The 27,923-nt window shown below is 42.1% G+C and overlaps 1 protein-coding gene across 1 annotated transcript; it reads left to right on the top strand.

Annotated features, from left to right (window-relative positions):
- Window positions 1-49: 49 nt before the first annotated feature.
- Window positions 50-27,210, top strand: LOC139568363 (NLR family CARD domain-containing protein 3-like; the record flags this gene model as incomplete). The annotated part of the gene is made up of 7 exons (XM_071390175.1): window positions 50-106; window positions 236-464; window positions 807-2,598; window positions 2,883-3,056; window positions 25,045-25,218; window positions 25,414-25,460; window positions 25,854-27,210. Coding segments are annotated over 7 exons (3,000 nt in total), but the record flags the coding sequence as incomplete, so codon positions are not given.
- Between the last annotated feature and the right edge of the window lie 713 nt (window positions 27,211-27,923).

The raw sequence follows: 27,923 nt of genomic DNA, 5'->3' as shown, positions 1-27,923 counted from the left end.
AATCTCATGTTTTGTCCACAGAAACCAACAGGAGAGATCAGAGTCAGAGATTCTCAGTGGTCAGGCTTCTCAGAGTCATCAAACAGACCTGGCCTCCATATTCAGTGTATGTGGTCCTGTTATGTACATTTGTTTTTGTTTACCTCAAGTAAAGTTGATCTGTCAATCATTCATTAATGTGTTAATGAGAAAGCATTTTGTCTCTTGCTTAACTTATTTACTTGATTTATTTCAGTTCCTTGAAGAGAATATTATGACATTTGTGAAGAACGAGCTGAAGATGTTCAAGAGGATTCTTAGTCCAGAAGTCCCAGAAGGCTTTGAGAGTCAGAAAAAGGATAAGGAAGTGGTGGACACTGAAGATGAGCAGCAGGAGAGCAGTGCCAGAGAGGGGGCTCTGAAGATCACACTGCACATCCTGAGGAAAATGAACCAGAAGGAGCTTGCTGACACACTGGAGAAATGTAAGATCTGTCTGCCTCATGTTGAATGCTGTTTTATAACATTTAAAAGCTGTAGCTAAAGTACAGCTAAAGTAGCTGTGTAACTCAATGATATTGTAGCAACAGAGAGAGAGAGAGATTAGAGAGGAGGGAGAGAGAAAACATTAATAATACCATCAATAATACCAATAATAATGTAATCAGTCACACCAGTCTGTAATGCATTATGAAAACATTTACACATTTATACAGTCAGTTAAGAGAATAAATTATTATAATTTAAAACTTTATAACAGTCCTACAATACTGTAGGCATTAAAATAGACATAATATTAATATCCTCTGTGTTATTTCTTCATTCAGATGAACTTGCTGTGATTTGCCAACGTGAACTCAAATCTAATCTAAAGAAGAAGTTTCAATGTGTATTTGAGGGGATCGCTAAACAAGGAAACCCAACACTTCTCAATAAGATCTACACAGAGCTCTACATCACAGAGGGTGGAACAGGAGAGGTCAATAATGAACATGAGTTGAGACAGATTGAGACAACAACCAGGAAACAAGCAAGACCAGATACTGCAGTCAAATGTAATGACATCTTCAAACCCTTAACTGGACAAGACAAACATATCAGAACTGTGCTGACAAAGGGAGTCGCTGGCATTGGAAAAACAGTCTCTGTCCAGAAGTTCATTCTGGATTGGGCTGAAGGAAAAGCAAATCAGGATGTCCAATTTGTATTTTCATTCCCTTTTCGGGAGCTGAATTTGATGAAAGGGGACAAACACACTTTCATTGAGCTTCTCAATCACTTCTCAATGGAAACCAAACAATCAAGAATCTCAGACTACAACAAGTACAAAGTTCTGTTCATCTTTGATGGTCTGGATGAGTGCCGACTGCCCCTAGACTTCCAGAAGAACAAGATCTGTTGGGACGTCACAGAGTCAACCTCAGTGGATGTTCTGCTGACAAATCTCATCAAGGGAAATCTGCTTCCCTCTGCTCTCCTCTGGATAACTACCCGACCTGCAGCAGCCAATAAGATCCCTTCAGTGTGTGTTGACCAGGTGACAGAGGTACAAGGGTTCAATGACCCACAGAAGGAGGAGTACTTCAGGAAGAGATTCAGTGATGAGGACCTGGCCAGCAGAATCATCTCACACATAAAGAAATCAAGGAGCCTCCACATCATGTGCCACATTCCAGTCTTCTGTTGGATTTCTGCAACAGTCCTTGAACACATGCTGAAACATAAGAGAGAAGAGATGCCCAAGACTCTGACTGAGATGTACACACACCTTGTGGAGTTTCATACCAAACAGAAGAATGAAAAGTATCTTGGGAAAGAAGAGACAGGTCCACACTGGAATCAAGAGAGCATTCTGTCACTGGGAAAACTGGCTTTTCAACAGCTTGTGAATGGCAATCTGATTTTCTATGAAGAAGACCTGAAAGAGGCTGGCATTGATGTCAATGAAGCCTCAGTGTACTCAGGATTGTGCACACAGCTCTTTAAAGAGGAATGTGTGCTGTACCAGGACAAGGTGTACTGCTTTGTTCATCTGAGCATTCAGGAGTTTCTGGCTGCTGTATATGTGTTCCTCTCATTCATCAACAACAATGAGAATCTAATGGATGAACCGCAATCAACGTCCAGGTACCTTTCTGCGCTGTTCAGAGACGAGTCTGAAATTACTTTCTACAAGAGTGCTGTTGATAAAGCCTTACAAAGTGAGACGGGAAACCTGGACCTTTTCCTCCGCTTCCTTCTGGGCCTCTCACTGGAGTCCAATCAGAAGCACTTACAAAGTCTACTGACAAAGACAAGAAGCAGCTCACAGACCCATGAAGAAACAGTCAAGTACATCAAGGAGAAGATCAGGGAGAATCCCTCTCCAGAGAGGAGCATCAATCTGTTCCACTGTCTGAATGAACTGAATGACCATTCTCTAGTGGAGGAGATCCAAAGCTACCTGAGATCAGGAAGTCTCTCAAAACCCAAGCTGTCACCTGCACAGTGGTCAGCTCTGGTCTTTGTGTTGCTGACTTCAGAAAAGGAGCTGGATGTGTTTGACCTGAAGAAATACTCCAGATCAGAGGAAGGTCTTTTGAGGCTGCTGCCAGTGGTCAAAGCCTCCAGAGCTGTTCTGTGAGTAAAGAAAATGACATTTAAGAACTAATCATCAGGAAGAAATATTCAGTTTAGAGAAAAGTATGTATTCTTATGTATATAATATTATGTTGAATAACATATTGAAAAAATGAATTGATTTTCACAATAGTATAACAATATGACCATACAATTCTAGGGGATGGAAGATGAATCTATATTTTGTTTTGGATAATTAACCAAATGCATCTGCCATTGTCCTTCTACACTACTGGTGTTAAATTAACAGTGTGTTTGTGAAGTCATGATGATCTCTTTGTCAGGCTGTCAGGCTGTGGAGTCACAGAGGAAGGCTGTGCTTCTCTGGTCTCAGCTCTGGAGTCAAACCCCTCACACCTGAGAGAGCTGGACCTGAGTAACAATGACCTGAAGGATTCAGGAGTGAAGCTGCTCTCTGCTGGACTGGGGAATCCCCACTGTAAACTGGAGACTCTGAGGTCAGTATTCCTGTAGTTGGTCAACAAGTGATAACTGTTCACCAGATCCACATGTGTTTACCAGGCACACATAGTCCACACCATATGTGTTTGGACAGTGAAGCTTACAGTTTTACATTTGGTGTTATGCCCCAGCATGTTGGATTTGAGATAGAATGTTTCGTATTAGATGACAGTACAGAATGTCACCTTTCACATACATATTTATGTTTGTACAGTGGCTTGCAAAAGTTTTCACCCCCCTTGGCATTTTTCCTATTTTGTTGCCTAAAAACCTGTAATTAAAATAGATGTTTTGGGGGTTTGTATCAGTTGATTTACACAACATGCCTACCACTTTGAAGATGCAAAATATGTTTTATTGTTAAACAACCAATAAATAAAAAAGAAAAGAACTTGAGTGTGCATAACTATTCACCCCCCCAAAGTCAATACTTTGTAGAGTCACCTTTTACAGCAATTTCAGCTGCATGTCTCTTGGGGTATGTCTCTATAAGCTTGGCACATTTAGCCACTGGGATGTTTGACCATTTTTCAAGGCAAAACTGCTCCAGCTCCTTCAAGTTGGATGGGTTCCACTGGTGTACCGCAATCTGTAAGTCATTCCACAGATTCTCAATTGGATTGAGGTCTATGCTTTGACTTGACCATTCCAAGACATTTACATGTTTCCCCTTAAACCACTCGAGTGTTGCTTTAGCAGTCTCAAAATCTCTGGAAGACTGAAACAGGTTTCCCTCAAGAATTTCCCTGTATTTAGCGCCATCCATCATTCCTTCAATTCTAACCAGTTTCCCAGTCCCTGCCGATGAAAAACATCCCCACAGCATGATGCTGCCACCACCATGCTTCACTGTGGGGATGGTGTTCTCGGGGTGATGAGAGGTGTTGGGTTTGCGCCAGACATAGCGTTTTCCTTGATGGCCATAAAGCTCGATTTTAGTCTCATCTGACCAGAGTACCTTCTTCCATATGTTTGGGGAGTCTCCCACATGCCTTTTGGCGAACGCCAAACGTGTTTGCTTATTTTTTTCTTTAAAGCAATGTATTTTTTTCTGGCCACACTTCCGTAAAGCCCAGCTCTGTGGAGTGTACGGCTTAAAGTGGTCCTATGGACAGATACTCCAATCTCCGCTGTGGAGCTTTGCAGCTCCTTCAGGGTTATCTTTGGTCTCTTTGTTGCCTCTGATTAATGCCCTCCTTGCCTGGTTCATGAGTTTTCCCTCTCTTGGCAGGTTTGTTGTGGTGCCATATTCTTTCCATTTTTTAATAATGGATTTAATGGTGCTCCGTGGGATTTTCAAAGTTTCAGATATTTTTTTATAACCCAACCCTGATCTGTACTTCTCCTCAACTTTGTCCCTGACCTGTTTGGAGAGCTCCTTGGTCTTCATGGTGCCGCTTGCTTGGTGGTGTCCCTTGCTTAGTGGTGTTGTAGACTCTGGGGCCTTGCAGAACAGGTGTATATATACTGAGATCATGTGACAGATCATGTCACACTTAGATTGCACACAGGTGGACTTTATTTAACTAATTATGTGACTTCTGAAGGTAATTGGTTGCACCAGATCTTATTTAGGGGCTTCATAGCAAAGAGGGTGAATACATATGCACCACTTTTCTGTTTTTAATTTAATTTTTTAAAGAAGTTATTTTTTTAAATTTCTCTTGACCAATTTGGACTATTTTGTGTTTGTCCATTACATGCAATTACAGAGATCAAACATTTCCTGTAGTTCCTGACCAGGTTTGCACACACTGCAGCAGGGATTTTGGCCCACTCCTTCATACAGACCTTCTCCAGATCCTTCAGGTTTCGGGGCTGTCGCTGGGCAATATGGACTTTCAGCTCCCTCCAAAGATTTTCTATTGGGTTCAGGTCTGGAGACTGGCTAGGCCACTCCAGGACCTTGAGATGCTTCTTACGGAGCCACTCCTTAGTTGCCCTGGCTGTGTGTTTCGGGTCGTTGTCATGCTGGAAGACCCAGCCACGACCCATCTTCAATGCTCTTACTGAGGGAAGGAGGTTGTTGGCCAAGATCTCGCGATACATGGCCCCATCCATCCTCCCCTCAATACGGTGCAGTCGTCCTGTCCCCTTTGAAAAAAGCATCCCCAAAGAATGATGTTTCCAACTCCATGCTTCACGGTTGGGATGGTGTTCTTGGGGTTGTACTCATCCTTCTTCTTCCTCCAAACACGGCGAGTGGAGTTTAGACCAAAAAGCTCTATTTTTGTCTCATCAGACCACATGACCTTCTCCCATTCCTCCTCTGCATCATCCAGATGGTCATTGGCAAACTTCAGACGGGCCTGGACATGCGCTGGCTTGAGCAGGGGAACCTTGCATGCGCTGCAGGATTTTAATCCATGACGGCGTAGTGTGTTACTAATGGTTTTCTTTGAGACTGTGGTCCCAGCTCTCTTCAGGTCATTGACCAGGTCCTGCCGTGTAGTTCTGGGCTGATCCCTCACCTTCCTCATGATCATTGATGCCCCACGAGGTGAGATCTTGCATGGAGCCCCAGACCGAGGGTGATTGACCGTCATCTTGAACTTCTTCCATTTTATAATAATTGCGCCAACAGTTGTTGCCTTCTCACCAAGCTGCTTGCCTATTGTCCTGTAGCCCATCCCAGCCTTGTGCAGGTCTACAATTTGATCCCTGATGTCCTTACACAGCTCTCTGGTCTTGGCCATTGTGGAGAGGTTGGAGTCTGTTTGATTGAGTGTGTGGACTGGTGTCTTTTATACAGGTAACGAGTTCAAACAGGTGCAGTTAATACAGGTAATGAGTGGAGAACAGGAGGGCTTCTTAAAGATAAACTAACAGGTCTGTGAGACCCGGAATTCTTACTGGTTGGTAGGTGATCAAATACTTATGTCATGCAATAAAATGCAAATTAATTACTTAAAAATCATACAATGTGATTTCCTGGATTTTTGTTTTAGATTCCGTCTCTCACAGTTGAAGTGTATCTATGATAAAAATTACAGACCTCTACATGCTTTGTAAGTAGGAAAACCTGCAAAATCGTCAGTGTATCAAATACTTGTTCTCCCCACTGTATATTGTATTAAAGTAGTCATACTTTTAGTATTTGGTCCCATATCTGTGATTCTACTAACTTGTTGAATGCATTTGCAGTTTGTCTTGGTTGAGTTTTAGATTATGTTTTTCCTAATAGAAACTGAATGGTGAATAATGTCCTGTCATTTTGGAGTCACTTCACTTGTATTGTCAGTAAGAATAGAAGATGTTTCTGAACACTTCTACATTCATGTGGCTGCAACTATGATTATGAATAATCATGAATGAATAGAGAATAATGATGAATGAGAAAGTTACAGAGGAACAAGGATCATACCCCCTCTGTTATTGGTAATGGTGAGAGATTAGCATGTTTTGTTGTAGCCTCTGTTATTGGTAATGGTGAGAGGTTAGCATGTTTTGTTGTAGTCTCTGTTATTGGTAATGGTGAGAGGTTAGCATGTTTTGTTGTAGCCTCTGTTATTGGTAATGGTGAGAGGTTAGCATGTTTTGTTGTAGCCTCTGTTATTGGTAATGGTGAGAGGTTAGCATGTTTTGTTGTAGTCTCTGTTATTGGTAATGTTGAGAGGTTAGCATGTTTTGTTGTAGCCTCTGTTAGTGGTAATGGTGAGAGGTTAGCATGTTTTGTTGTAGCCTCTGTTATTGGTAAGGGTGAGAGGTTAGCATGTTTTGTTGTAGCCTCTGTTATTGGTAATGGTGAGAGGTTAGCATGTTTTGTTGTAGCCTCTGTTATTGGTAATGTTGAGAGGTTAGCATGTTTTGTTGTAGCCTCTGTTATTGGTAATGGTGAGAGGTTAGCATGTTTTGTTGTAGCCTCTGTTATTGGTAATGTTGAGAGGTTAGCATGTTTTGTTGTAGCCTCTGTTATTGGTAATGGTATGAGGTTAGCATGTTTTGTTGTAGCCTCTGTTATTGGTAATGGTGAGAGGTTAGCATGTTTTGTTGTAGCCTCTGTTATTGGTAATGGTGAGAGGTTAGCATGTTTTGTTGTAGCCTCTGTTATTGGTAATGGTGAGAGGTTAGCATGTTTTGTTGTAGCCTCTGTTATTGGTAATGGTGAGAGGTTAGCATGTTTTGTTGTAGTCTCTGTTATTGGTAATGTTGAGAGGTTAGCATGTTTTGTTGTAGCCTCTGTTATTGGTAATGGTGAGAGGTTAGCATGTTTTGTTGTAGTCTCTGTTATTGGTAATGTTGAGAGGTTAGCATGTTTTGTTGTAGCCTCTGTTAGTGGTAATGGTGAGATGTTAGCATGTTTTGTTGTAGCCTCTGTTATTGGTAATGGTGAGAGGTTAGCATGTTTTGTTGTAGCCTCTGTTATTGGTAATGTTGAGTGGTTAGCATGTTTTGTTGTAGCCTCTCTTATTGGTAATGGTGAGAGGTTAGCATGTTTTGTTGTAGCCTCTGTTATTGGTAATGGTGAGAGGTTAGCATGTTTTATTGTAGCCTCTGTTATTGGTAATGGTGAGAGGTTAGCATGTTTTGTTGTAGTCTCTGTTATTGGTAATGGTGAGAGGTTAGCATGTTTTGTTGTAGCCTCTGTTATTGGTAATGGTGAGAGGTTAGCATGTTTTGTTGTAGCCTCTGTTATTGGTAATGGTGAGAGGTTAGCATGTTTTGTTGTAGCCTCTGTTATTGGTAATGGTGAGAGGTTAGCATGTTTTGTTGTAGCCTCTGTTATTGGTAATGGTGAGAGGTTAGCATGTTTTGTTGTAGACTCTGTTATTGGTAATGGTGAGAGGTTAGCATGTTTTGTTGTAGCCTCTGTTATTGGTAATGGTGAGAGGTTAGCATGTTTTGTTGTAGCCTCTGTTATTGGTAATGGTGAGAGGTTAGCATGTTTTGTTGTAGCCTATGTAACTTTCTCACTCATTATTATTCATGATTCATTCATGATTTGTATTAATCAAGGCATCATCAGGATTAATTTAGTAGTGTTTAGAAACATGGTATCTACTCACTTATAAAGAAAATGACTCCAGTCATCATCCACCATTGAGTTTCTATTGGGCAAAACATAACCAAACAAACTGCAAATGTGTCAATGTCACCTCATATAAAACATTTGATCTGAATTCCAAAATGTTGGAGTATAGAGCCACTTTTAAAATGTTAGCTTCACTGTCAAAATAGATATGGTGTGGACTGTAAACTCAATACAATCTAAATCTGATACCTCTCTGTCTGTCTTCTGACTGATACTGCTTTTTAAACTGGTCTGGTCAGTCTACTCCAATATTTGTACTATACATGTTTCTATCTGCAGTCAATACTTTAATAATTTGTCATTTCTAATAATGATACATTCATTTATGAATAGATAAGACAGGTTTCAAGACACTGATATATCTGAATATGTTAAAAAATATATACTGCCACTATTTTCACCACCAAAGAATAGCAGTGTGATTTTAATATGATTTGACTCTTTGCAGGCTGTCAGGCTGTGGAGTCACAGAGGAAGGCTGTGCTTCTCTGGTCTCAGCTCTGAGGTCAAACCCCTCACACCTGAGAGAGCTGGACCTGAGTAACAATGACCTGAAGGATTCAGGAGTGAAGCTGCTCTCTGCTGGACTGGGGAATCCCCACTGTAAACTGGAGACTCTGAGGTCAGTATTCCTGTAGTTGGTCAACAAGTGATAACTGTTCACCAGATCCACATGTGTTTACCAGACACACATAGTCCACACCATATGTGTTTGGACAGTGAAGCTTACTGTTTTAAATTTGGTGCTATGCACCAGCATTTTTGATATGAGATAAAATGTTTCGTATTAGATGACAGTACAGAATGTCACCTTTCACATACATATTTATGTATGTACAGTGGCTTGCAAAAGTTTTCACTCCACTTGGCATTTTTCCTATTTTGTTTCCTAAAAACCTGAAATTAAAATAGATGTTTTGGGGGTTTGTATCAGTTGATTTACACAACATGCCTACCACTTTGAAGATGCTAAATATTTGTTATTCTTAAACAACCAATAAATAAAAAAGAAAAGACCTTGAGTGTGCATAACTATTCACCCCCCCAAAGTCAATACTTTGTAGAACCACCTTTTGCAGCAATTACAGCTGCATGTCTCTTGGGGTTTGTCTCTATAAGCTTGGCACATCTAGCCACTGGGATGTTTGACCATTCTTCAAGGCAAAACTGCTCCAGCTCCTTCAAGTTGGATGGGTTCCGCTGGTGTACCGCAATCTGTAAGTCATTCCACAGATTCTCAATTAGATTGAGGTCTGTGCTTTGACTTGACCATTCCAAGACATTTACATTTTCCCCCCTTAAACCACTCGAGTGTTGCTTTAGCAGTCTCAAAATCTCTGGAAGTCTGAAACAGGTTTCCCTCAAGAATTTCCCTGTATTTAGCGCCATCCATCATTCCTTCAATTCTAACCAGTTTCCCAGTCCCTGCCGATGAAAAACATCCCCACAGCATGATGCTGCCACCACCATGCTTCACTGTGGGGATGGTGTTCTCGGGGTGATGAGAGGTGTTAGGTTTGCGCCAGACATACCGTTTTCCTTGATGGCCAAAAAGCTAAATAAACTCTTAGTTTCCTGATTCAGATCTGTTTAAACCAACTCTTAGTTTCCTGATTCAGATCTGTTTAAACCAACTCTTAGTGTCCTGATTCAGATCTGTTTAAACCAACTCTTAGTGTCCTGATTCAGATCTGTTTAAACCAACTCTTAGTATCCTGATTCAGATCTGTTTTAACCAACTCTTAGTTTCCTGATTCAGATCTGTTCAAACCAACTCTTAGTTTCCTGATTCAGATCTGTTTAACCTCTAACGAGCCTCTACCCCGGGTCCGGGAGCACCCCCCACCCCCCCACACACTGATTAGCATACCTAGCATAGCTTCACAAGTAGATAGTAGCATCTAAATATCATTAAATCACAAGTCCAAGACACCAGATGAAAGATACAGATCTTGTGAATAAAGCCACCATTTCAGATTTTTAAAATGTTTTACAGGGAAGACAAAATATGTAAATCTATTAGCTAAACACGTTAGCAAAATACACCACTATTCTAACTCCATCAGTTTCTTACTCCTTCAGGTGCTATCACCAATTCGGCTCAACTAAGATATTGATATCCACTAACCAAGAAAAAACCTCTTCAGATGACAGTCTGATAACATATTCATGGTATAGGATAGTTTTTGTTAGAAAAAAGTGCATATTTCAGGTAGAAATCACAGTTTACAATTGCACCCACCATCACAAATCGACTAGAATTACTAGATAGAGCAACGTGTATGACCAATTTACTCATCATAAAACATTTCATAAAAATAGACAAAGCATAGCAATGGAAAGACCCAGTTCTTGTGATTTCAGACCATATTTCAGATTTTCTAAGCGTTTTTCAGCGAAAACACAATAAATCGATAAGTTAGCATACCACATGTGCAAACGTTACCAGAGCATCGATTCCAGCCAAAGAGCGCTATAACGTAATCACCGCCAAAATATATTAATTTTTTCACTAACCTTCTCAGAATTCTTCCGATGACACTCCTGTAACATCATTTTACAATATACATATACAGTTTGTTCGAAAAGGTGCATATTTAGCCATACAAAACCGTGGTTACACAATAAAAATACTAGGAAATCAAGCCTCAATATGTCTGACGTCATCTATCAGAGTGATCTAGTTTAATTGAAAGCTAATCATATACTTGACTAAAAAATACAGGGTTGACAGCAATCGAAAGACAAATTAGTTCTTAATGCAACCGCTGATTTACATTTTTTAAATTATCCTTACTTTTCAATACAGGGTTGGCCAAGTGAAGCTATACCAAACAAAATGGCGAAATATGCGTTTAAAATATTTCGACAGAAACACGATTTATCATATTAAATATTGCTTACTTTGAGCTGTTCTTCCATCAGATTCTTGGGCAATGTATCCTTTCTATGTTATAAACGTCTTTTGGTCGATAGATGTCCTCTGTCCTTCGAAATGTCCACCACCAACGACCGACACCCTAAAACGTGTCCAAACTTTCAGAGTGCACAACAAAGAAATTCCTCAAAATCGCACTAAACGGATATAAATTGCTATAAAACGGTTCAAATTAAATACATTATGATGTTTTTAACAACTATAACGACTGAAAACATGACCGGAGAAATATTGCTGGTTAGAAAACGATTTGGAACGAGGCAGGTCCGATGTCCTTTACGCTTCAGGCGCACAATGAGAAAGGGGGGTCTCTGTACATTTTCGTCTTTTATAATGGCTGTGAACGTCCCATCGATTTCATTGAAAACGTGATGACGTACAGACACCCAGAGGAAGACGTAGGCAGTGTCGGTTTCTTCATAGCATTCACTGTCGCCTTAAAAACAGACCCCAGATCAGAGGTAAAAATTTCTGAAATCTGAACCCTGTCATGAAAAGTGCTGTAGAAATTGTTCTGTACCACTCAGAGACAAAATTCCAACTTCTATAGAAACTAGAAGGTGTTTTCTATCCAATAATAACAATAATATGCATATTGTACGATCAAGAATTTAGCACGAGGCAGTTTAATTTGGAGACACAAATATGCTAATGCGGAACAGCACCCCCTATAGTTGCAAGAAGTTAAACCAACTCTTAGTATCCTGATTCAGATCTGTTTAAACTAACTCTTAGTGTTATTATTCATTATTTATTTATGATTTGTATTAATCAAGGCATAATCAGGATTAATTTAGTATTGTTTAGAAACGTGTTATCTACTCCCTTAGACAGAAAATTACTCCAGTCATCATCCACAGTTCAGTTACTATTGGGCAAAACACAACCCAAAACACAACCAAAACAAACTGCAAATGCAACCAATGAGTTTGGAACCAAATACTACACTTTTGACTACTTTAATACACTATAAGTAAATTGGTCAGAATACTTATGACTTCTTCAAATAGGGGGACTAGATACATAAAGTGCTTTCATTTCTAAATGGTGAAACAGATATGTATTAAAATACCCTCAAATAAAAGGTGACATTATATACTGTCACCTCATATGAAACATTTGATCTGAAATCCAAAATGTTGGAGTATAGAGCCACATTTAAAATGTTAGCTTCACTGTCAAAATAGATATGGTGTGGACTGTATACTCAATACAATCTAAATCTGATACCTCACTGTCTGTCTTTTGACTGATACTGCTTTTTAAACTGGTCTGGTCAGTCTACTCAAATATTTGTACTATACATTTTTCTCTCTGCAAGCAACACTTTGATATTTTGTCATTTCTAATAATGATACATTCATTTATGAATAGATATGGCAGGTTTCAAGACACTGATGTATCTGAATATGTTAAAAAAATATACTGCCACTATTTTCACCACCAAAGAATAGCAGTGTGATTTTAATATGATTTGACTCTTTGCAGGCTGTCAGGCTGTCTAGTCACAGAGGAAGGCTGTGCTTCTCTGGTCTCAGCTCTGAGGTCAAACCCCTCACACCTGAGAGAGCTGGACCTGAGCTACAATCACCCAGGAGACTCAGGAGTCAGACTGCTCTCTGCTGGACTGGAGGATCCACACTGCAGACTGGAGAAACTCAAGTATGTAGAGGGTTTATGTCAATGTTCATATCAGACATGTTTGACTTATCAGGCTAGTTAAGACAAACATTCTGACCACCACTTGGACAAAGTTATATGTTACTGTGTGTGTGTGTGTCCTCTCACACTCAGAGTGGACACACACACTAGACAAACACACACACAATAGACACACACACACAATAGACACACACACACACACGCTGGACTCACAAACACACACACACTGGACACACACACACAGGACAAAAGCTGTTGCCCAATACCTTGCACAGCAGTCGTTTCACCACAGGAAGCTGGGGTTGTTACAGTTAATGAACTGGATATTCTATGTTCATTATCACATATCAATCACACTTACAAAAGGGTTCATTGATCATTATATTGAATAACATATTGAATCAGTGCATTGATTTTCACATTAGTATAACAAAATGACCATACAATTCTAGGAGACGGAAGATGAATCTATATGTTGTTTGAGAGAATAAACCAAATGCATCTGCCATTGTCCTTCTACACTACTGGTGTTAAATGAACAGTGTGTTTGTGAAGTCATGATGATCTCTTTGTCAGGCTGTCAGGCTGTGGAGTCACAGAGGAAGGCTGTGCTTCTCTGGTCTCAGCTCTGAAGTCAAACCCCTCACACCTGAGAGAGCTGGATCTGAGTAACAATGACCTGAAGGATTCAGGAGTGAAGCTGCTCTCTGCTGGACTGGGGAATCCCCACTGTAAACTGGAGACTCTGAGGTCAGTATTCCTGTAGTTGGTCAACAAGTGATAACTGTTCACCAGATCCACATGTGTTTACCAGACACACATTGTCCACAACATATGTGTTTGGACAGTGAAGCTTACAGTTTTACATTTGGTGCTATGCTCCAGCATGTTGGATTTGAGATATAATGTTTCATATTAGATGACAGTACAGAATGTCACCTTTCACATACATATTTATGTTTGTACAGTGGCTTGCAAAAGTTTTCACCCCCCTTGGCATTTTTCCTATTTTGTTGCCTAAAAACCTGTAATTAAAATAGATGTTTTGGGGGTTTGTATCAGTTGATTTACACAACATGCCTACCACTTTGAAGATGCAAAATATTTTTTATTGTTAAACAACCAATACATAAAAAAGAAAAGACCTTGAGTGTACATAACTGTTCACCCCAAAAGTCAATACTTTGTAGAACCAACTTTTGCAGCAATTAGAGCTGCAGGTCTCTTGGGGTTTGTCTCTATAAACTTGGCACATTTAGCCACTGGGATGTTTGACCATTTTTCAAGGCAAAACTGCTCCAGCTCCTTCAAGTTGGATGTGCTCCGCTGGTGTACCGCAATCTGTAAGTCATTCCACAGATTCTCAATTGGATTGAGGTCTATGCTTTGACTTGACCATTCCAAGACATTTACATTTTTCCCTTTTAACCTGTCTGGCTCCTGCGTTCCGCTAGCGGAACTCCTCCCACATTCCACTGAAAAGGCAGAGCGCGAAATTCAAATTTTTTTTTTTTAGAAATATTTAACTTTCACACATTAACAAGTCCAATACAGCATTTGAAAGATAAACATCTTGTTAATCCAGCCAACATGTCCGATTTTTTAAATGTATTACAGCAAAAACACCACGTATATTTATGTTAGCTCACCACCAAATACAAAAGAGGACAGACATTTTTCACAGCACCATTTTTCACAGCAGGTAGCATGCACAAAGCCAACCTAACTAACCTAGTACCAACCTAACTAACCTAGAAACAACTCCCTCAGATGACAGTCCTATAACATGTTACACAATAAATCTATGTTTTGTTCAAAAAATGTGCATATTTGAGCTATAAATCAGTTTTACATTACTGCTACCATCATAGCTGCCATCATAGCTACAGTCAGAAATAGCACGGGAGTAGTCAGAGTAAATACAGACACCAACGTCAACTACCTAATTACTCATCATAAAACATTTCAGAGAAATATATGGTGGATAGCAAATGAAAGACAAAGATCTTGTGAATAAAGCCAATATTTCCGATTTTTGAAGTGTTTTACAGCGAAAACACAGTATATCGTTATATTAGCTTACTACAATAGCTATCACACAACAACATTGATTCAATGCAAACGGTAGCGATAGCACAGTTCGACAGATATATGAAATAGCATCCCAAATTGGGTCCTTATCTTTGTTGATCTTCCATCAGAATGTTGTACAAGGGGTCCTTTGTTCAGAAGAGTATTTGTTTGGATCCAAAACGAACTATTTCCCTCTTGAAGTAGCAAGCACACTGGCCATGCGGCGCTAACCTCTCCTTCTTGAAAAAAATCCTCCAACGCATCACGTCTAAAGTCCCGAATAAATTTCAATAATATAATTAAACTATATTGAAAAAACATACTTTAGGATGATATTGTGACATGTATCAAAAAAAATCGAAGCCGGAGATCATATTCAACTATAACGACGGTTTTCCAGGAGGCGATTCCAGGTCCAAGTTCGCGCCTTCCAAAAAAAAATTATGACGGTCCTCTCACTCCAAGAGGTTGTATGCAATCCCTGAACGAGATAATCGCCTCATTTCTTCTCTCACTTCCGCATGACAACCAGGGGAAGGTGTATGACGTGTTTCTACAGTCATAAGTGACATGCCCTTTTATAGACAAGCTCTTGAAGAGAGACCTCGCTTTTGGAAATCTCACTTCCGGATAGGAAAAGGGCTGTAAAAAGAGTTCTGTTTCACTTAGAGAAATAATTAGAACTGTTTCAGAAACTAGAGAGTGTTTTCTATCCAATATTAATAATAATATTGTCACGTTCCTGACCTATTTTCTGTTAGTTTTTGTATGTGTTAGTTGGTCAGGACGTGAGTTGGGTGGGCAGTCTATGTTTTCTGTTTCTATGTTGGTTTTGGGTTGCCTGGTATGGCTCTCAATTAGAGGCAGGTGTTTGACGTTTCCTCTGATTGAGAGTCATATTAAGGTAGGTTGTTTCACATTGTTTGTTGTGGGTGGTTGTCTCCTGTGTCTGTGTCACACCATACGGGACTGTTTCGTGCGTTCGTCATTTTGTGTAGTCATTTTCCTGTTCGTGTGTTCTTCGTGTTTCATGTAAGTTCGTCGTCCAGGTCTGTCTACTTTCGTTTTGTTATTTTGTTTCTATTCAAGTGTTCGTCGTGTTTTCGGTTTTGTTTAAATAAATAATTTCATTATGTATTCACAACCCGCTGCGCCTTGGTCAAATCACTACTCCTCCTCTTCGTATGAAGAGGAGGAGGAACACCGTTACAGAACCACCCACCAAATAACCAGAACCAAGCAGCGGTGTAACGGGAGGAAGGGACAACGCAAGAAGGAGGAATAGACATGGGAGGATGTTTTGAATGGAAAAGGTTGCTACACATGGGAGGAGATCCGAGCTGGAAGGGATCACCTTCCATGGGAACAGCTGGAGGCACTGAGGAGAGCAGAGGCAACCGGAGAAGGGAACCGGCGTTATGAGGGGACGCGTCTAGCACGGAAGCCCGAAAAGCCCGTGAGTACTACCCAAAAATTTATTGGGGGGGGGCTGAGAGGTAGTGGGCCAAGGGCAGGTAGGAGACCTGCGCCCACTTCTCAGGCTAACCGTGGAGAGCGGGAGTACGGGCAGACACCGTGTTACGCAGTAGAGCGCACGGTGTCTCCTGTACGTGTGCATAGCCCAGTGCGGGTTATTCCACCTCCCCGCACTGGTAGGGCTAGATTGAGCGTTGAGCCGGATGTCATGAAGCCGGCTCTACATATTTGGCCACCAGTACGTCTCTTTGGGCCGGCTTACATGGCACCAGCCTTACGCATGGTGTCCCCGGTTCGCCTACATAGCCCGGTGCGGGTTATTCCACCTCCCCGCACTGGTCGGGCGACGGGGAGCATTCAACCAGGTAAGGTTGGGCAGGCTCAATGCTCAAGGGAGCCAGTACGCTTGCATGGTCCGGTATTTCCGGCGCTACCTCCCCGCCCCAGCCCAGTACCACCAGTGCCTACTCCACGCACCAGGCTTCCAGTGCGTTTCCAGAGCCCTGTACCTCCTCCACGCACTCTTCCTATGGTGCGTGTCTCCAGCCCAGTGCCTCCAGTTCCGGCACCACGCACTAAGCCACCTGTGCGTCTCCAGAGCCCTGTACACACTGTTCCTTCTCCCCGTACTCGTCCTGATGTGCGTGCCCTCAGCCCGGTGCCACCAGTGCCGGTACCACGCACCAGGCAAATGGTACGCTTTGAGAGTCCAGTGTGCCCTGTCCCTGCTCCCCGCACTAGGCTTGAAGTGCGTGTCTCCAGTCCGGTGCCTCCAGTTCCGGCACCACGCACCAGGCCTACAGTGCGTCTCAGCCGGCCAGAGTCTGCCGTCTGCCCAACGGCGCCTGAACTGTCCGCCTGCCAAGCGCCGCATGAACTGCCCGTCTGCCATGAGCCTGCAAAGCCGCCCGTCTGCCATGAGCCTACAGAGCCTTCCGCCAGACTGGAGCCGCTAGAGCCTTCCGCCAGACAGGAGCAGCCAAAGCCTTCCGCTAGACAGGATCAGTCTGAGCCATCCGTCTCCGCAGCGCCATCTGAGCCATCTGGGCCCGTCTGTCCCGAGCCGTCAGAGCCGTTAGTCAGTCAGGAGCCGCTAGAGCCATTCACCAGACAGGATCTGCCAGAGCCGCCAACCAGACAGGATCTGCCAGAGCCGCCAACTAGACAGGATCTGCCAGAGCCCGCCAACCAGACAGGATCTGCCAGAGCCGCCAACCAGACAGGATCTGCCAGAGCCGTCAGCTAGCCATGAGCATCCAGAGCCGTCAGCCAGCCATGAGCATCCAGAGCCGTCAGCCAGCCATGAGCGTCCAGAGCTGTCAGCTAGCCATGAGCTTCCAGAGCCATCAGCCAGTCATGAGCTGCCCCTCAGCCCAGAGCGGCCATTTATCCAGAACTGCCCCTCAGTCCAGAGCTGTCTCTCTGTCCGGAGCTGCCCTTCAGTCCGGAGTTGCCCCTCTATCCTGAGCTACCTCTCTATCCTGACCTACCTCTCTGTCCTGTGCTATATCTCTGTTCTGAACTACCTTATCCCGGTGCTGCCCCTTGTCTCGATGTTACCCAGGAAATTAAGTGGGTGGAATAGGAGGGTGGTCAGTCGTAGGGGGAAACGGAAGCTGGGATTGACTATGGTGTGTGGGGACCTCGCCCAGAGCCTGAACCACCACCGTGGTCAGATGCCCACCCAGACCCTCCCCTAAACTTTGTGCTGGTGCACCCGGAGTTCGCACCTTAAGGGGGGGGTTATGTCACGCTCCTGACCTATTTTCTGTTAGTTTTTGTATGTGTTAGTTGGTCAGGACGTGAGTTGGGTGGGCAGTCTATGTTTTCTGTTTCTATGTTGGTTTTGGGTTGCCTGGTATGGCTCTCAATTAGAGGCAGGTGTTTGACGTTTCCTCTGATTGAGAGTCATATTAAGGTAGGTTGTTTCACATTGTTTGTTGTGGGTGGTTGTCTCCTGTGTCTGTGTCTATGTTACACCATACGGGACTGTTTCGTGCGTTCGTCATTTTGTGTAGTCATTTTCCTGTTCGTGTGTTCTTCGTGTTTCATGTAAGTTCGTCGTCCAGGTCTGTCTACTTTCGTTTTGTTATTTTGTTTCTATTCAAGTGTTCGTCGTGTTTTCGGTTTTGTTTAAATAAATCGTTTCATTATGTATTCACAACCCGCTGCGCCTTGGTCAAATCACTACTCCTCTTCGTATGAAGAGGAGGAGGAACACCATTACAAATATGCATATTGTACGAGCAAGAATTGAGTACGAGGCCGTTTAAATTGGATACGATTTTCCCCAAAAGTGAAAACAGCACCCCCTGTCCTTAACAAGTTAACCACTCGAGTGTTGCTTTAGCAGTCTCAAAATCTCTGGTAGACTGAAACAGGTTTGCCTCCATAATTTCCCTGTATTTAGCGCCATCCATCATTCCTTCAATTCTAACCAGTTTCCCAGTCCCTGCTGATGGAAAAACAAACCCACAGCATGATGCTGCCACCACCATGCTTCACTGTGGGGATGATGTTCTCGGGGTAATGAGAGGTGTTGGGTTTGCGCCAGACATACCGTTTTCCTTGATGGCCAAAAAGCTAAATAAACTCTTAGTGTCCTGATTCAGATCTGTTCAAACCATCTCTTAGTTTCCTGATTCAGATCTGTTTAAACCAACTCTTAGTTTCCTGATTCAGATCTGTTTGAACCAACTCTTAGTTTCCTGATTCAGATCTGTTTAAACCAACTCTTAGTTTCTTGATTCAGATCTGTTCAAACCAACTCTTAGTTTCCTGATTCAGATCTGTTCTCACCAACTCTTAGTTTCCTGATACAGATCTGTCCAAACCAACTCTTAGTGTCCTGATTCAGATCTGTTTTTAAACCAACTCTTAGTGTCCTGATTCAGATCTGTTTTTAAACCAACTCTTAGTGTCCTGATTCAGATCTGTTTTTAAACCAACTCTTAGTGTCCTGATTCAGATCTGTTTAAACCAACTCTTAGTTTCCTGATTCAGATCTGTTTAAACCAACTCTTAGTTTCCTGATTCAGATCTGTTTAAACCAACTCTTAGTGTTATTATTCATTATTTATTTATGATTTGTATTAATCAAGGCATAATCAGGATTAATTTAGTATTGTTTAGAAATGTGTTATCTACTCCCTTAGACAGAAAATTACTCCAGTCATCATCCACATTTCAGTTACTATTGGGCAAAACACAACCCAAAACACAACCAAAACAAACTGCAAATGCAACCAATGAGTTTGGAACCAAATACTACACTGTTGACTACTTTAATACACTATAAGTAAATTGATCAGAATATTTATGACTTTTTCAAATGGGGGGACTAGATACATTAAGTGTTTTATTTTTTCTAAATGGTTAAACAGATATGTATTAAAATACCCTCAAATAAAAGGTGACATTATATACTGTCACCTCATATGAAACATTTGATCTCAAATCCAAAATGTTGGAGTATAGAGCCACATTAAAAATGTTAGCTTCACTGTCAAAATAGATATGGTGTGGACTGTATACTCAATACAATCTAAATCTGATACCTCACTGTCTGTCTTTTGACTGATACTGCTTTTTAAACTGGTCTGGTCAGTCTACTCAAATATTTGTACTATACATTTTTCTCTCTACAAGCAATACTTTGATAATTGTAATTTCTAATAATGAAACATCAATTTATGAATAGATATGGCAGGTTTCAGGACATAGATGTATCTGAATATGCTGAAAAAATATTCTGCCGGTATTTTCACCACCAAAGAATAGCAGTGTGATTTTAATATGATTTGACTCTTTGCAGGATGTCAGGCTGTGGAGTCACAGAGGAAGGCTGTGCTTCTCTGGTCTCAGCTCTGGAGTCAAACCCCTCACACCTGAGAGAGCTGGATCTGAGTAACAATGACCTGAAGGATTCAGGAGTGAAGCTGCTCTCTGCTGGACTGGGGAATCCCCACTGTAAACTGGAGACTCTGAGGTCAGTATTCCTGTAGTTGGTCAACAAGTGATAACTGTTCACCAGATCCACATGTGTTTACCAGACACACATAGTCCACAACATATGTGTTTGGACAGTGAAGCTTACAGTTTTACATTTGGTGCTATGCTCCAGCATTTTGGATTTGAGGTAGAATGTTTCATATTAGGTGACAGTACAGAATGTCACCTTTTATTTGAGGTTAATGGTGAGAGGTTAGCATGTTTTGTTGTAGTCTCTGTTATTGGTAATGGTGAGAGGTTAGCATGTTTTGTTGTAGCCTCTGTTATTGGTAATGGTGAGAGGTTAGCATGTTTTGTTGTAGTCTCTGTTATTGGTAATGGTGAGAGGTTAGCATGTTTTGTTGTAGCGTCTGTTATTGTTAATGGTGAGAGGTTAGCATGTTTTGTTGTAGCCTCTGTTATTGGTAATGGTGAGAGGTTAGCATGTTTTGTTGTAGCCTCTGTTATTGGTAATGGTGAGAGGTTAGCATGTTTTGTTGTAGCCTCTGTTATTGGTAATGGTGAGAGGTTAGCATGTTTTGTTGTAGCCTCTGTTATTGGTAATGGTGAGAGGTTAGCATGTTTTGTTGTAGCGTCTAACTTTCTCACGCATATTATTTTTAATTATTTTTATTTCACCTTTATTTAACCAGGTAAGCTAGTTGAGAACAAATTCTCATTTGCAACTGCGACCTGGCCAAGATAAAGCATAGCAATTCGACACATACAACAACACAGAGTTACACATGGAATAAACAAAACATAGTCAATAATACAGTAGAACAAAAGAAAACAAAAAGTCTATATACAGTGAGTGCAAATGAGGTAAGATAAGGGAGTTAAGGCAATAAATAGGCCATGGTGGCGAAGTAATTACATTATAGCATTTAAACACTGGACTGGTAGATGTACAGAAGATGAATGTGCAAGTAGAGATACTGGGGTGCAAAGGAGCAAGATAAATACATAAATACAGTATGGGGATGAGGTAGATAGATGGGCTATTTACAGATGGGCTATGTACAGGTGCAGTGATCTGTGAGCTGCTCTGACAGCTGGTGCTTAAAGCTAGTGAGGGAGTTATGAGTCTCCAGCTTCAGAGATTTTTGCAGTTTGTTCCAGTCATTGGCAGCAGAGAACTGGAAGGAGAGGCGGCCAAATGAGGAATTGGCTTTGGGGGTGACCAGTGAAAAATACCTGCTGGAGCGCGTGCTACGAGTGGGTGCTGCTATGGTGACCAGTGAGCTGAGATAAGGCGGGGCTTTACCTAGCAGAGACTTGTAGATGACCTGGAGCCAGATGGTTTGGCGACGAGTATGAAGCGATGGCCAGCCAACGAGAGCGTACAGGTCGCAGTGGTGGGTAATATATGGGGCTTTGGTGACAAAACGGATAGCACTGTGATAAACTGCATCCAATTTGTTGAGTAGAGTGTTGGAGGCTATTTTGTAAATGACATCGCCGAAGTCGAGGATTGGTAGGATGGTCAGTTTTACGAGGGTATGTTTGGCTGCATGAGTGAAGGATGCTTTGTTGCGAAATAGGAAGCCGATTCTAGATTTAATTTTGGATTGGAGATGCTTAATGTGAGTCTGGAAGGAGAGTTCACAGTCTAACCAAAAACCTAGGTATTTGTAGTTGTCCACATATTCTAAATCAGAGCCGTCCAGAGGAGTGATGCTGTACGGTCGGGCGGGTGCGGGCAGTGATCAGTTGGCCAGAAGTATACAGAATGGTGTCATCTGCGTAGAGGTGGATCAGAGAATCAACAGCAGCGATAGCGACATCCTTGATATATACAGAGAAAAGAGTCGTCCCGAGAATTGAACCCTGTGGCACCCACATAGAGACTGCAAGAGGTCCGGACAACAGGCCCTCCAATTTGACACACTGAATTCTATCAGAGAAGTAGTTGGTGAACCAGGCGAGGAAATCATTTGAAAAACCAAGGCTGTTGAGTCTGCCAATAAGAATGTGGTGATTGACAGAGTCGAAAGCCTTGGCCAGGTCGATGAATACTGCTGCACAGTAATGTCTCTTATCGATGGCGGTTATGATATCGTTTAGGACCTTGAGCGTGGCTGAGGTGCACCCATGACCAGCTCTGAAACCAGATTGCATAGCGAAAAAGGTACGGTGAGATTCGAAGTGGTCGGTAATCTGTTTATTAACTTGGCTTTCGAAGACCTTAGAGAGGCAGGGCAGGATAGTAATAGGTCTGTAGCAATTTGGGTCTAGAGTGTCTCCCCCTTTGAAGACGGGGATGACTGCGGCAGCTTTCCAATCTTTGGGAATCTCAGACGATACGAAATAGAGGTTGAACAGGCTAGTAATTGTGGTTGCAACAATTTCAGCAGATCATTTTAGAAAGAGAGGGTCCAGATTGTCTAGCCAGGCTGATTTGTAGAGGTCTTGCAGTTCTTTAAGAACACCAGCAATTTGGATTTGGGTGAAGGAGAAATAGGAAAGGTTTGGGCGAGTTGCTGTGGGGGGTGCAGGACTGTTGACCGGGGTAGGATTAGCCAGGTGGAAAGCATGGCCAGCCGTAGAAAAATGATTATTGAAATTTTCAATTATAGTGGATTTATCGTGGTGACAGTGTTTCCTAGCCTCAGTGCAGTGGGCAGCTGGGAGGAGGTGCTCTTATTCTCCATGGACTTTACAGTGTCCCAGAACTTTTTTGAGTTTGTGCTACAGGATGCAAATTTCTGCTTGAAAAAGCTAGCCTTAGCTTTCCTAACTGCCTGTGTATATTTGTTCCTGACTTCCCTGAAAAGTTGCATATCACGGGGGCTATTCGATGCTAATGCAGAATGGCACAGGATGTTTTTGTGCTGGTCAAGGGCAGTCAGGTCTGGAGAGAACCAAGGGAGAGAACCATCTGTTCCTGGTTCGAAATTTTTTGAAAGGGACATGCTTATTTAAGATGGTGAGGAAGGCACTTTTAAAGAATGACCAGGCATCCTCTACTGACGGGATGAGGTCAATAGCCTTCCAGGATACCCGGGCCAGGTCGATTAGGAAGGCCTGCTCGCTGAAGTGTTTTAGGGAGCGTTTGATAGTGATGATGGTTGGTCGTTTGACCGCAGACCCGTTACGGATGCAGGCAATGAGGCAGTGATCGCTGAGATCTTGGTTGAAAACAGCAGAGGTGTATTTGGAGGGCAAGTTGGTTAGGATGATATTGTTGAGGGTGCCCGTGTTTACGGATTTGGGGTTGTACCTGGTGGGTTCATTGACAATTTGTGAGAGATTGAGGGCATCAAGCTTAGATTGTAGGATAACCGGGGTGTTAAGCATGTCCCAGTTTAGGTCACCTAGCAGCACGAGCTGTGAAGATAGATGGGGGGCAATCAGTTCACATATGGTGTCCAGGGCACAGCTGGGGGCAGAGGGTGGTCTATAGCAAGCGGCGACGGTGAGAGACTTGTTTCTGGAAAGGTGGATTTTTAAAAGTAGAAGCTCGAATTGTTTGGTTACAGACCTGGATAGTAGGACAGAACTCTGCAGGCTGTCTCTACAGTAGATTGCAACTCCACCCCCTTTGGCAGTTCTATCTTTAAACAGATTAAGATCTGTTTAAACTAATTCTTAGTTTCCTGATTCAGATCTGTTTAAACTAATTCTTAGTTTCCTGATTCAGATCTGTTTAAACTAATTCTTAGTTTCCTGATTCAGATCTGTTTAAACCAACTCTTAGTTTCCTGATTCAGATCTGTTCAATCCAACTCTTAGTTTCCTGATTCAGATCTGTTTAAACCAACTCTTAGTTTCCTGATTCAGATCTGATCAAACCAACTCTTAGTTTCCTGATTCAGTTCTGTCCAAACCAACTCTTAGTATCCTGATTCAGATCTGTTCAAACCAACTCTTAGTTTCCTGATTCAGATTTGTCCAAACCAACTCTTAGTTTCCTGATTCAGATCTTTTTAAACCAACTCTTAGTTTCCTGATTCAGATCTGTTTAAACCAACTCTTAGTTTCCCGATTCAGATCTGTTTAAACCAACTCTTAGTTTCCCGATTCAGATCTGTTTAAACCAACTCTTAGTTTCCTGATTCAGATCTGTTCAAACCAACTCTTAGTGTCCTGATTCAGATCTGTTTAAACCAACTCTTAGTTTCCTGATTCAGATCTGTTTAAACCAACTCTTAGTTTCCTGATTCAGATCTGTCATCATCCACAGTTCAGTTACTATTGGGCGAAACACAACCAAAACAAACTGCAAATGCAACCAATGAGTTTGGAACCAAATACTACACTGTTGACTACTTTAATACACTATAAGTAAATTGATCAGAATATTTACGACTTCTTCAAATTATCAAAGTATGGGGGGACTAGATACATAAAGTGCTTTCATTTCTAAATGGTGAAACAGATATGTATTAAAATATCCTCAAATAAAAGGTGACATTATATACTGTCACCTCATATGAAACATTTGATCTGAAATCCAAAATGTTGGAGTATAGAGCCACATTTAAAATGTTAGCTTCACTGTCAAAATAGATATGGTGTGGACTGTATACTCAATACAATCTAAATCTGATACCTCACTGTCTGTCTTTTGACTGATACTGCTTTTTAAACTGGTCTGGTCAGTCTACTCAAATATTTGTACTATACATTTTTCTCTCTACAAGCAACACTTTGATAATTTGTCATTTCTAATAATGAAACATCCGTTTATGAATAGATATGGCAGGTTTCAGGACACTGATGTATCTGAAAATGTTGAATAAATATACTGCCACTATTTTCACCACCAAAGAATAGCAGTGTGATTTTAATATGATTTGACTCTTTGCAGGCTGTCAGGCTGTCTAGTCACAGAGGAAGGCTGTGCTTCTCTGGTCTCAGCTCTGAGGTCAAACCCCTCACACCTGAGAGAGCTGGACCTGAGCTACAATCACCTAGGAAACTCAGGAGTCAGACTGCTCTCTGCTGGACTGGAGGATCCACACTGCAGACTGGAGAAACTCAAGTATGTAGAGAGTTTATGTCAATGTTCATATCAGACATGTTTGACTTATCAGGCTAGTTAAGACAAACATTCTGACCACCACCTGGACAAAGTTATATGTTGACTGTGTGTGTGTGTGTGTGTGTGTGTGTGTGTGTGTGTGTGTGTTCAAGTGTATCCCTCAATGACTGTCTGTTCTTCTGCTTACCGCTACAGTGTGGAACATGGTGGAGAGAACAGAATGAAACCTGGGATTAGAAAATGTGAGTGTTGACTGCTGTGAAGAATATGACTAAGAATAAGTCTTAATTCAAGTTAAGTCAAAGTCAAAGACCACCATCATTACTTACTTGGTCATATTAAATATCAGCTGTAGTTCTACAGAAGCAGAAATCAGGGACACCAACGTTTACAAAGAGTTGCTGTGTGTGTGTGTGTGTGTGTGGTGTGTGTGTGTGTGTAATTAATGGGAATAAGTGTGTTTTACATTACCAGACAGTATAACATATGATCATTCAACAAGTCTCAAGTTACCTTCACTTCTCCTTTTGATACCTAGAAACATCTACATTATTAAATGAATTAGTAAAAAGTGAGTTAACATTCTAATGTGAATGATGATGATTTCTAATATTGTGTCTGGTTTCATCCATCAGATGTCTGTGATCTCACACTGGACCCAAACACAGTAAACAGACGCCTCTCTCTGTCTGAGGAGAACAGAAAGGTGACATGTAGGAGAGAGAAGCAGCCGTATCCTGATCACCCAGAGAGATTTGAGGGCTGGTACCAGGTGCTGTGTAGAGAGGGTCTGACTGGGCGCTGTTACTGGGAGGTAGAGTGGAGTGGGAGAAGGGTTGATATAGGAGTGACATATAAAGGAATCAGCAGGAGAGGATGGGTTAATGACTGTTGTCTTGGAGCCAATGACAAGTCCTGGAGTCTGATCTACACTAACAACAGTTACTCTGCCTGGCACAATCATAATCCCACTACCATAGCCGTCCCCTCCTCCGGCTCCCACAGAGTAGGAGTGTATCTGGACTGGCCAGCCGGCACTCTGTCCTTCTATAGAGCCTCCTCTGACACACTGACCCACCTGATCACATTCACCTCCACATTCACTGAGCCCCTCTATCCAGGGTTTAGGCTTTGGGATGATGGCGACTCAGTGTCCCTGTAAATATTAACCTGACACACACACACGCTGGACAAACACACACACACACTGGACACACACACACACACACTGGACACAGACACACACACTGGACACACACACTGGACACACACACTGGACACACACACACACACACTGGACACACACACACACACACACTGGACACACACACACACTCACACTGGACACACACACACACACTGGACACACACACACACGCACACACTGGACAGACACACACACACTGGACAGACAGACACACACTGGACACACACACACACACTTGACACACACACACACACACACACACACACACACACACACACAGACACTGGACACACACACACAGACACACTGGACACACACACACACACACTTGACACACACACACTGGACTAATACACACACACACACACACACACACTGGACAAACACACAATGAACACACACACACACACACACACTGGACAGACACACACACACACACACGCTGTACACACACACACACTTGACACACACACACACACACACACACACACACACATTCGACAAAGACACACACACACACTGACACTGGACACACACACTGGAGAAACACACACACACACAGTGGACACACACACACTGGACACACACACACTGGACACACACACACACACATGTGTGTCTTCCTATAATTGTGACAATGTTAAAATACCAATGTGATCATTTGTTGTCTTTATGTTGAATAACAAATTGTATAATTATATATGGATATACGCTCCATAGTTGTACAAGTATACAAGGATATATTGTACTTTTCATAATAAAACATACTTGAAACAAGAAAAGCATGTTAATTGTGAAAACAGTTTGGTTATTGATGTTACGTTTCCTCTGTCAGGTTGACGTTAACCTGCGACTGGTTGAAACATGAAACAAATATGAAATGAAATACAAACAATTAAATATGTGAAATTGAATGAAACAAATTGTACAACAGAGTGTTGTGATGCAGGGTCACTATAGCAACAGAGTTCACTCTATCTCTGCTCTGCTTTCCCTGCGCTCTGCTCTTCCTGCTCTCTCTCTGCTCTTTGCTCTCTCTGCTCTCTCTCTGCCCTCTGCTCTTTCTCTCTCTATCTGCTCTGCTGCTCTCTCTGCCCTCTGCTCTTTCTCTGCTATTTCTGCTCTTTCTCTCTCTATCTGCTTTCTCTGCTCTTTCTCTGCTCTCTCTGCTCTCTCTCTCTCTGCTCTTTCTGTGCTCTCTGCTTTCCTTGCTCTCTCTGTGCTCTCTCTCTCTCTGTTCTCTCTCTGCTTTCTCTCTACTCTCTGCTCTCTCTGTTCTCTCTCTCTACTCTGCTCTCTCTGCTCTTTTCTCTCTCTCTGCTCTCTCTCTCTGATCTCTGCTTCCCTGCTCTCTCTGCTCTCTCTCTCTCTGCTCTTTCTCTCTCTCTCTCTGCTCTCTCGCTCTCTCTGCTATCTCGCTTTATATCTTAACAGTGGTGCAGTTTGGACAATCACCACTTGATGGCAGTGTTAAACCAGAAGTGATGAAAACAACATC

Source organism: Salvelinus alpinus, chromosome 1, assembly GCF_045679555.1.
Source record: "Salvelinus alpinus chromosome 1, SLU_Salpinus.1, whole genome shotgun sequence".
Classification (NCBI taxonomy): domain Eukaryota; kingdom Metazoa; phylum Chordata; class Actinopteri; order Salmoniformes; family Salmonidae; genus Salvelinus; species Salvelinus alpinus.
The sequence above is the reverse complement of the archived record's forward strand: the minus strand, read 5'-3'. Positions and strand labels throughout refer to the sequence as shown.